The sequence below is a fragment of the Chrysochloris asiatica genome, unplaced genomic scaffold (assembly GCF_000296735.1).
Source record: "Chrysochloris asiatica unplaced genomic scaffold, ChrAsi1.0 scaffold00339, whole genome shotgun sequence".
Lineage (NCBI taxonomy): Eukaryota > Metazoa > Chordata > Mammalia > Afrosoricida > Chrysochloridae > Chrysochloris > Chrysochloris asiatica.
This window is the reverse complement of record NW_006408857.1, coordinates 1207614-1219059: the sequence shown is the minus strand read 5'-3', so window position 1 is coordinate 1219059 and position 11446 is coordinate 1207614. Positions and strand designations below refer to the sequence as shown.

Here is an 11446-nt window from a genome sequence, read left to right as displayed (position 1 = left end):
CTTGTTAGTAATCGCATATATGAGCCCTGGATATCCACAGATAAAAGTAAAAACCTTCCCTAAAAGCCGAGGCTGTAAATTCCAAAAAGGCAAAGTTTCGCACCCCCCCACCCCAAAAAAAGGAGAAAAGCCAAAGAGGATAGAGAGATACACTGTTGACTGATGATGTATGGAAGGGATTGTAATCAATGTAATGAAACAAGTCATATGAATGGTTGAATGTGAAACTGATGATGCGCCCTGTAAACTTTCACTCAATCCACAATAAAAACCTTTAAAAAAACCCTAGAGGAACATAAATGCAAACAACAAACCAGGCACTTAGAGTTTCACAGTGATAAGAAGGTTCCATGGATGCTGTTGGGTAGACTTTCTGGAGGTAGAACATTGGGGTGTATTAGAGAAAGCTAAGACTTGGAAGTTGAATAGACTTTGGTTTACTTACTTGCCATGACTTACTAGTTGTGTGAAGTCAGGCAAGTTATTTTTCCTCTCTCCGCTTTGGTAGTAAATACATAGACTAGAGAGGGCAATGTCTCATTGTAGATAATGGATGTAAAAGTCTCATGAAGCATAAATATAAGCTCCATGGCTGTTGTTGCTGCTTTCAAGCACTGCTGAGTCATCCACGGTAGACCTTCAAAAATGGTTCCAATTTTATATCAGACCACCATCACTGCGGTCATTGAATGGGATGTCTGAATACATTGGAATGGCTGTACCAAGGGACGGGTTTATGTGCAAAGAAATCATGATCAGCCTGAAGGAGAGAGCATACAGGGGAAGGAGGCCAATGTGAGTGGGTGGAGGAAAGCAGCCATGGGTTAAACAAGAAGTCAGAAGACTTGGGTTTAGGCCTATCTCTGACTTTCTGTGATCTAGGGCAAGTTCTCTAAATTCTGAGATGACATTTTCTCACCTGTAAAATTGGAACATTCAAATAAGGCACTATGTATAAAACTTATGGTGGCACAGGCTCTTGACTTTATTGGTCATCCTAACCACCAATTAAATGGGTCCCTAGATGGGGAAGATTAAGGGGAAGGGGTCTAGCTAGCCCTCCACTGTGACTAGCCCTCCACCCTGAAGCTTGAAGTTGGGAAACCAGGTTTGGGGCCCTGGAATTGGCAATATCCCCACAGTCAGGTAGATAAGCTGAGGGTCTGGTCCGTTGGCGCAGAGATAACGGTGACAGCCGTTGGTTGCTCTGCAATAGGCCCAGAATGGCCTTTCAGGCACTTCTCCATTTGAAGGTCCCTGCAGAGAGGAGAGAAGAGAAAGGAATCCAGGTCTTCTCACCTTCTGGGCTCCCTGTCCCTGGTGCCCTGAGCTCAGGAGGGCTGAGCTGAAAGATGGAGAAGAAATAGTCACTGCTCAACAAGTATGTGACAGAATTGACTCTCCACCCTGACAACTCACTGGCTCCTGGCACAGAGATCTGGGAAAGTCAGGACCCAGTGGTTGCTGGTCTTCCTGTGGACTGTAGTGAATTGGACTGGAGACTTTTATTCTTGTTGTTGAAAGTATTCACAGCAAAATGTACAGGAATTCAATATTTCTGCATATGTGATTCAGTAGCATGGGTCACATTCTTCAAGTTGTACAACCATTCTCCCTCTCCTTTATGTAGTTGTTCATTCCCCACTGACTCATGGCTCCCTAAGCTTCCTACCTGATGTTTTGAGTTGCTATTGTCACCAAGGCATTTTTATCCCTTATAGATAGCTCTTCTAAAAAGCACAATGTTTAAGGCAAACATTCTTTAATAAATAAGTTGACTGTTTCATTTTAAGTTTACTGGATGTTCTTAGTTGAAGAATTGAAGATGACCTCAGGGCAACAATTTGGAGGATGCATCCAGTCTCCATGGCTCCAGAAAGTTTGGATTCCATAGAATTTGGAAATCTGATTGCATATTCACCCCTTTTAACTAGAGATTTTTCTATAGAATATCTGATCAAATGTTCAGTAATGGAAGTCAGGCACCATCGCATTCTTCTCGTGTAAAGGAGGCATTTGATCATTCAAGCAATTAGCTACACATTCCATTCCTCCCTCTCCTCCCTCTGCTGCTCCAGGCAAATAGAGACCAACTGTGTCTTGCATGGGCTGCTAGCAAAGTTTTAAGATCTCAGGCACTGCCCAACAGACTGGGAGGAAGAACCAACCCCAAGCACCACTTACCATTGAGGCAATTCAGACACATAGCCAGCTACCACAGAAGACAGAGTAGAAATGTCTCAAAGGGTTTTCAAATATATAAATCTTGATGTAGATCCACAACACAGAGGAAGGGTAAGAAAGAGAGACAAAAAAGAGGAGGAGGGAAAGAAGGAATGAGAGATGGAGAGACAGACAAAGAGAGAGAAGCTCATGGAAGCAAAAATGAGTTAGGAATCCCAGTCCTCCCACTTCCTGTTTGACCTTGGTGAATCACTTTTTCTCTGAGTCTCAGTTTTCTCATCTGTGAACTGGGGATAATTCTATATTCCTTGTGTGAATGAGGTGAAGCAGAGAATTCAGGATTGTGATGTTTAAGGCACCTGTTCCATGCAAGGGCTCTGGGGTCTGAGGTTCTGTTCTGTCCCCTACCTCTCCTCTCACTGACCTCCAGCTACGTTTGTGATTCTCCACTTCATTTCCTGGGATGAGGAGAGTGGAAAACGGTTCCTGGAGTGATGAATTATTGTTCAGATTGGGGCACTTTAGGGGTAAAAGTACCAATTGTGCCAAGACAATAAGCTATCACTCCAGGCCTTCTTGAGCAAACTAGGAAGTATAGATGTCATAAGACAAAAGGTCCTAGGAGGTAAGTCCCTGCAATCCATGCCTGTGGGGACTGAGCAAACTTCGTGTTATCAGATCCACTGCCTTACCTCAGCATGGGCCAATCACACTGACCTCTTCCCACTTCCCCCAAAGCCCAGTATAAGGGCTGCCTCCTGTGCCCAGCAGCCAGAGACACTGAGTGGAGTTCTCAGACTCTAAGAGAGGTGAGTACATCCAGGCTGCCCAGGGCGGTGGTGTCCAGAGTATAGGAGAAGGAAGATCCATGATGGCAAATACCAGAGGGTCCCAGTGAATGTAAAAATGAACTGTTCCTCAGGGGCATGGTCCAGGCGCTTTGCTTTTAAGGGAGGAGAACTGGATAAAGTTCACAGGATAAAGGAAGCTTTGTCCCTGAATGTCCCCCATCCCCTATGTCCTTTCTCTGATTCTCTAGCTGGGAGTCTGCTAATTTTCCTTTCTTCAATCAATTAACTAAACATTTGTTGCCTTTTTACTGTGTGCCAGGGACTGTGCTGGACACACCAGGACAAGCCCGAAGGAGGGAAGGTGGAACTGTGTCCCTGCCACAAGACAAGTAGCCATGAAACGCCTCCTGCTTCTGCTCGTTCTCTTGCTGGGGACAGTTTCTCCTTTTCATCTGAGTAAGTTAGTTCCTTCTCATCTCATCCTCCTTGTCTTTTCTCTTCTTTCCTACTCCCCTCGCCCACTTTTTTTTCACTTGGCATGACCACAATCCCCTTTGCAGTTGATCCAGTGCATTCCTGGTAAACATTCTCCTAAACTCAGAGCTATGACCACAACTGTTTGTTCAAGGACAGGGGATTTTCCACAGCTTCTCGCGGGCACTTCCACCCAAAACACACACTTATGGCATCAGACACAAGCCAGGTTCTCATCCATTTGTAGGTATGAACCACGAGATCTCTCCTTGCCCAACACTGGATTAGTCTTCTATCTTGACTCCAAGTGACACCCTCCTGGGGCCTTGGGAAATCTCTGTGATCATGGAATATACATGTATTCCACTTGGTGCTAAGTTACCTGTTAACTGTTTTCCCAGAGATTGATGGCCCCAAGCAGGAAAGCCTAGAGACAGTCACTGACCTGAGCCAGGATCTGGAAGGCTCAGGGGAGCAGGATGGAGAGCTGGCCCTCACTGAGCAGGGGATTCCATCTGAGGGAGAGGAGTGCGAGACTGACGGGTCTGAAGATTCTCTTGAAGATGAGGAGACCACGGAGTCAGACCCAGCTGCCTTAGAGAATTTTCAGTGTCCCAAAGAAGAGGAGACAGTTCTGTTGCCAGGCAACCCTGGGTGCAGGCCCTTCAGGGCCCTGTTGGTGCACAGCCCCCAGACATTTCAGTATGCTCAGGTAAACAGCAGTATGGTTACTGGGAAGTTTCTGAAGGAGGAGAAGGTAGATTTAACCTTCAGCTGCCGATTTATTTAGATTAAACCAACTCACCACCATTGAGTTCATTCTGACTCATAGAAACCGCATGGAACAGTGTAGAACTATTTGTTAGTATTGCTGAGACAAGAGCAGGTATCACCATATGTTTTCCACAGAGTGACTGGTGGATTTGAGCTGCCAACCTTGTGGTTATCAGCCCCTTGTTTAATCCATGGCATCAGTAAACCCCTTTCATTGAGAGGGTTGGTGTTAAGCTCCTTCCAGTCAGTTCCGACTCATAGTGACTCTGGAGAGGATATCTGAGGCTGAATATCTTTTTAGGAGCAGAAAGCCTCATCTTTCTCCTGCAGAGAATCTGCTGGGCTTGACTACTGATCTTGTAGTTACTAATCCAGTGCTTAGGGTCCAGAGCCATTACACTTCTTCCTTTAGATGATTGGTTGTCCAAGTCTAGCTAGCATCAGAACCACGTGGTAGCTTTGTAAAACACAGTTTGCTAAACCATTTGTCACTGTTTCTAATTCAGTATGTCTAGCATGGGGTCTGAGTCTTGATGTTACACTGGACTGCAAGGTTGGTTTGAACTGCAAAGTCAGTGGTTCAAGCTCACCAGCTGCTCCTTAGATACTATGAGTTGGAATTGACTCAACAGCACTCAACAATAACAAGTGTGGGGCCTGAGAGTATGTATTTATAATAAATTCTCAGATGACATTATTTGTCTAGGAACTATACACTGAGAAACAATGATCTGACCAGAGGCTGTGGTGTCAGATATACAGGTGTTAAAGCCTGGCTTTGCCTTTTACTGAGGGTGCTACATGGGCAAGTTGATTTACTTTTCCTAGCTTCAGTACCCTCTTTTGTCAAATGGAGATATGCTAATCTCTTGGTGTTGTAGGAGGATGAAATGAGACAGTATTGTTAAAGTATTTGGAACAGTTCTTGGTTCATAGTAAACTCTAATAAATAGTGGTTATCATTATTAGGAGAGTTATTTTTAATATCCAACAGGGTAAGTCCTGATAACTGATCAATGAGCAGGTGGTGAGACTGAGGGCAGCCAGTAGCTTCTTGATTTCCACCTGGAAAAGGAAAGTGTTCTGTCTCCTGGAGAGTCAGGACAAACCAGAGGGGATTCTCTAGTCCCACCTCTTTCCACAGTGTCTGCTTTTCTCCACAGATTGTTTGCCAGAGGTGCTACCGAGGCAACCTCATCTCCATCCATAACCGCAACCTCAACGTTTATGTTCAGTATATAATCAGTAGGATGAACTTTTCCCATGTGTGGATTGGAGGCATGTGGGTAAACCGAGTAAGTGAGATGCCAACTTGTGGGTACAGGAGCTTTCTGATCAACTGAAGGGAGCACTTGCTCTTGCCAAATCTCAGAGCAGCTTTTGATGGGTCCTTAGAGCAGCCAGTGATGGTTTAGAGCAAGTTTATCCTGGCTTGGGACGGTATGCAACACCTCCCAACTTCCTGTTCAGTGACTTTATGTTTATAGCTTGGACTTAACCACGGTGGGAGTATCTACACCAAGGAAATTTGATGACAGCTACAAATCAACACTGTGTGTTCGCCATCCTTTGCCTTCTTACCTTCTTATAGAGCTGATTGTTAAACCACCAACATATCACTGGAGGCAGGAAATAGGTTCCAGGTCCAAAGTGGTCACTTAGTTTTGTTTTGTTTTTTTAAGAGCCTCCATTTTCTCATCTCTAAAATGGGTACCTTCTTTCAAGGTACTTCTGGGATTGTGGCTGAACAATGGCTCTTTCTCTTTGCTACTCAGTTTGATCCATGGAACAGTGGTATCAGTGTCACCTGGTAGCTTGTTAGAAATCTTGGGTAGAATCTTGGCCCCCACCTAAGTTTTCGGAATCAGAATCTGCATTATAACAAGATCCCCAGTAGATTTGTATGCCCAGTTTGAGACACCTGTTTGGTTTGATGGTTGGTTTTTTATTGTCATTCTTTACTAACCCTCAGAAGTGGCTGTCTTGGGTACCCGTCTTCTGGATGAGTAAGCAGGGAAAGGAGCCAACTGTGGGCACTCATGGGGCCCCTGGCTCTGTCTGTCTTTCTCAGTCTCCATCCTCTGAAGCAGTCTATCATTTCTATAGTGTCTCAGGTTTCGCTGGGCTGACGGAAGTTGCTGGAATTATGTACATTGGGGCCCGGGGCAACCTTCGAATACATGTGGCCACTGTGTGAGCCTGTGCAGGAATGGTGAGTTAGACTGGCAAGCTGGATGCTTACAAACTGTACCCCTGAGCTACCTGGACACACCTCCTCCCAACTCATCCTCTCCCCCTACCAGGGAAACTAAGTTCCCACTTAGGATGGGGGTGCTGAGATAGGGGTAGCCCCTTGAGGCTGGACAAGGGTTCTTCATCCTCTGATACGAGGGTGACAACATGAGTGAGTGATGTCACAGATGGGAGCAGAAGATGTGAATTGAAGATGTGGATGGGGAATGAAGGGAAGATGGGGCAGCTGACAGACAGGACACAGCTTGGAACAGATGTGGGCAACAACACAAGTGCCAGATGTTAGGACTTTTAGCAGAGTGGCTAAGACCATCTGTCCTGGTGTGAGATGTAGGCAATTTACTTATCTCTATGAAGCCTCAGCTTCCTCATCTGTGAAATGGGGATGATGGCAGCTCCCCTTGGAGTCACTGTGAGGACTACTATGACCATCCATGGAAAACATTCAACATACTGCCAAGCTGGTGGAACCCTTAGCTAGTAGAGGTCTGTGGGAAATGTCTGGGGGGCAGATGATAATGATGGTGAAGGGGACAGATGAGGGGCCCAAGGAGGGAAGAAGGGCGAGGCACAGGCCAGACCCAACATCTGACAAACCTGTGCTCTCTACTACTAGGGGGCTGGTGGCAAGTAATTTCCTGCATGTATCGTCTGCCTTTCATCTGCTCCTACTGAACCAGTGGCGCTGAGACCTTCCCTTGGATTTCTTCTGGCTTTCCCCGTCCCACCCTGGGCACTGTGCTGCTCCCCTAGCCTTTCCTGGTAATAAATCCAGACTTTCATAACATTCAATGACTCTTGTTTCTTCATTGTTCACTTTGAGGCATGTCCCCCAATCCCAGGTTGGGAAACTTCTGGAAGCACACCTTCCTGTGGGTTGGAATGGTGGTGAAGTAGGGTCACTTCAGAGCCATGGGTGGTGCTGAGCCATTTAGCAGTGATGCCCCCTGCAGGCGGGCATGTAGCCCTGGTGGTGGCCTCTCAGTCCTGGCTGGGAGTCCTCCCTCTAGATCTGGTAGCTCAGCCAAGGAGGGCTGGGAAGCTGGCCCTGGGCTGTGTTTGGGTCATTACTGGATACTGTGGTGAGTGTGGCTTTCCAAAATGGAAGTGATGAGGCAGATTCAGGATTGGGGTGGGCAGTGAGATCCCACCTGGGGACACCATATGGAAGCAGGTGAAAGAATCCTATGTTGGGTAAACCTATTCCTCTAACTTCTATCTTTCTGGCTTACAATACTGGTCCCATCTCTCATGGTCCCAGCACCTCAGTGAGAGTTCAAAGACCAGCTTGTTTTGAGATGTGTGCCCCAGTGAACCCAAAAGGGTGACTATCTTCCCTTCCCTGATTCCCAGCCTACCTCTATGGAGAGACCATATTTTAAAGAGGAAGCTGTCTCCCACCCTAAGCTTTTAGGATCTAAGTCAAGGCATCTGGGAGGGATGGGGATCCCACTCCTGGGAGGTCTTAGTTCCTGCCTCTTCCTCTCACCCCACTTTCTCAGGCCCTGAGGATATTGTAAGAGAAAATGGCTGTTGTTCATACCTTCCTTTTGATGGGATGTTAGCCTCCAAGTAGGATCTGGGTTGATGGCATAGAAAGTTCAAATGCTTTGATGTTGTTAAGTAGCGTTGAGTTGGTTCCGATTCATAGCAATACTGCATAAGGTTTCCAATGAGCAGTTGGTGGGTTTGAACTATCAATCTTGTGGTTTGCAGTCTGGTGCTGATCCCACACCACCACACCAGGAGTCTCAGTTCAAGCCCTGGGTGAGAATCTGAGCTTGTGACAATGAGAGTACATCTGTGATGGACATTTCCTGAAGGAATAGTTTTTCTCAGTGTTCAGGAAGAATGTCCAAGTATTTCTCTGTGTATTTGTGTCTGGTGTATTCATGTTAGTCAATCTTTGTATACATGTGTGTGCTAGTATATATGTAAATCTACATATGGATATATTAATATGCACAAAAATGTGAATACATCTGTGTGAATTCGTGTGTATTTCTTTCTGTTATACATACACCACTGAGTATTTACAGCTAAGCCTGTGGGCTTGTGTATGTCTGTATCAAACTTTGTATCTTTATATGCCTGAATCTAAGGAATGCCTGGGTGGTATAAACTGCTAAGTACATAACATAGCTGAGAGGTTGACAGTTCAAACCCAGTCACAGGTGCCTCAGGAGACAGGTAGGTGATCTCCTTTCAAAAGATTACATGCTGAACACCTGAGGGAGCAATGACACTCTGTACACTTAGTGCTGCCATGAGTCAGAATTTACATGACAACAACTAACAGCAACAGTATAGCAGAACCCATGCCTACATGCATGTGTGTGGGCCTTTGTGTTTCCAGCAGAGTAGGAGGCATAGGTGCCAGTGTGTATGGGGATATGTAGGCACAGGTCTACATTTCTGGGTGTATGTCTGTATGTATCTATACGTATCTGTCAGGAATGGAGTTTTAGGAACAAAATGAATAGTTTTTTAAAGAGGGCTGGAGTTGAGGGGACAGGACAGGATCAACTTACCCAGAGTAAGTGAAAAAACAGTAGGAACGAGGCCCCTGAACAAGGGCGGGCTTCTGGTGACAGGTCAAGAGGTCCCAGCATTGCAGTGATGCACACCAATGCTGGGGCTGTGTAGGGGTTGCTCCTGGGAGTCAGAGCCCCACCCAGGGTAACACTGCACTGAGCCAATTCCTGATGCTTTCTTTGCCTCTGAAAGAACAGTGGGATCTTGCTGTGGGGGTGGAAGGGATAGGCAGGAGAGGAGCTCTGCATAAGAACCTCATGGACCTGGTATTTCAGAGCAATGGCTACAAATCATGTTCTTTTATAATACCCTCAACTTACCTTCTTAAGGAGAGGTCATTCTAGCCAAACCCATTAGTCCAACGTGTTTCTCTTTATCAACTGTAGGGATAGAGATGGGAAGGGGAGGGGAGGTAGGCTCAGTCCCCTTCAGGCTGCATGTTGCTTGAAGGAGGCAAGAAGAGATGACATGATTGTTCAAATCTCACATGGTCCCTACTGGGTCTAGAATCCAACCATTGTATGTTCATTCCTTTGGCCTTTGAATGTTGAACAGCCCTCTATAAGAAATCAACTGCTCGTGGGAGAACAAACTCTTGAGTGTGTGTTCTATTAATACCCCAGGGGATTGGTTGGCTGCTTGTTGGGAACAAGGGTTGTGGAAAGGAACACAGAAAACAAGGGTGTTTGGACCTCTTGGCTGGGCCTGGATGCAGAAGAGAAGTCATCGGAAAGGAGGCTCTGAAGAGAGATAGCGCTGTGTGTACCATTTTCTCTTCCTTTGGACCTAGGGAGACTGTATTTCCCAGCATCCCCTAGAGTAAACTGGGTCACTGTGATCCTCCAGTCCTCAGTTTCCCTGTCAGTGACTACTCTAGGAGGCCATGTGACCCAGGAGACAGAGCTGAGAGCTGGAGCAAGACTGTCTGAGCCACGTTGTGGTATTAATTTAAGATGAAGTTCACTTCATGTTGACTCATGACATTTACTATTTCTACACATGCATTATGGACTCCTGGTGTGGTGCTGTAAGATAAGCATTGGACTGCTAACCACAAGGTCAGTGGTTCAAGCCCACCAGCAGCCCCTTGGGAACACTATGCAAAGTCATTATGAGTCAGAACTGACTCAACAGCACACAACAACAACACATGTGTATTGTTCAAATATTTCTTCAAATATTTCCATGAGTGTGATGGAACATACAAAAGGTAACGTGATAAAGTCTCAGGCATAACCAAACACCTGAGGGAAGGAGTCAGAGGGTGTGGAGGCTCAGGACCATGTGCTGGGGATCACCAAGGTCAATTGGCAAAGTATTGTTCACAAGGCAATGTTCTGCATCCTACTCTGTGAGTAGCGACTGGGGTCTTAAAAGCACAGAGACTGCCATTTAAGTTGCAACTATTGGTCCTTTGGTGTGTGGAGCTGAGCGAAGTGAAGAAAATCGAAGATCCATGAGATAATTAACCTAATGAACTAATGGATCCTGTGAACACAAATCTCCATGAATCTGGGATCAGAACAAGATGGTGCCTGGCTATTACCACCACCTGTTCTGAAAGAATTACATTAGGAAGTCCTGGATAGTGTGGGAGCACAAATAAGGAACAAAACTCAAAATCTTTAACACACACACACACCCCAAGTTTACTGATTGGATAGAGGCTGATGGAACCCTTAGACTATGGCTCTTAGTCATCTTTAGATTCAGAACGGAATTCACCCCCATGGCTGAATTTTCAGCCAAAAAATGGGCAAATCTATAAGGAGAACAAGAACACTAGGGAGGTAGGCATGCCTCAGAATAATCAACAAGTTGATATCAAAAGGTTATCAGTGAACCTGAACAGACACTTCACTAAGGAAGAGATCCAGGCAACCAACAAACATATGAAGAAATGTTCACGATCACTAACCATTAGAGAGATGCAAATCAAAACAACAATGCGATATCATCTCACACCAACAATAACAGCAAAGATAAAAAATGTAGAGGACAATAAATGTTGGCGGGGATGTGGCGAGACTGGGACACTCCTGCATTGCTGGTGGGACTGCAAATGATCCAAACTCTCTGGAAAGCAATGTGGCGTTTCCTCAGAAGGTTGAAAATAGAAATACCTTATCATCCAGCAATTCCTCTACTTGGTATTTACCCACAAGAAAAACGAGCCCCAACACGAGAAGATATAGGCACACCAATGTTCATAGCTGCATTATTTACAATAGCAAAAAGATGGAGACAGCCAAAGTGCCCATCAACTGAAGACTGGATAAACAAACTGTGGTACATACACACAATGGAATATTATGTTACCTTGAAGAATAACAAGGAAGCTGTAAGCCACTGCATAACATGGGTGAACCTTGAGGACATTATCTTGAGTGAAATTAGTCAGTCACAAAAAGAGAAATACTGTAAAAGACTAAGAA

General features: G+C 45.5%; 1 protein-coding gene across 1 annotated transcript; it reads left to right on the top strand.

Annotated features, from left to right (window-relative positions):
* Positions 1 to 3370: 3370 nt before the first annotated feature.
* PRG3 (proteoglycan 3) lies at positions 3371 to 7151 on the top strand. Its single transcript, XM_006875783.1, has 5 exons — positions 3371 to 3431; positions 3851 to 4161; positions 5387 to 5518; positions 6330 to 6435; positions 7093 to 7151. The coding sequence occupies exons 1-5, from the start codon at positions 3371 to 3373 to the stop codon at positions 7149 to 7151; spliced, it is 669 nt and encodes a 222-aa protein (XP_006875845.1).
* Positions 7152 to 11446: the final 4295 nt, after the last annotated feature.

What these genes read in the sequence shown, in the direction of transcription:
- PRG3 (XM_006875783.1), top strand. Translation starts at nt 3,371, where the DNA reads ATGAAACGCCTCCTGCTTCTGCTCGTTCTCTTGCTGGGGACAGTTTCT. An exon ending in AGACATTTCAGTATGCTCAG is followed by an intron (nt 4,162 to 5,386) that starts GTAAACAGCAGT and finishes TTTTCTCCACAG; the next exon opens with ATTGTTTGCCAGAGGTGCTA. An exon ending in TGTGAGCCTGTGCAGGAATG is followed by an intron (nt 6,436 to 7,092) that starts GTGAGTTAGACT and finishes CTCTACTACTAG; the next exon opens with GGGGCTGGTGGCAAGTAATT.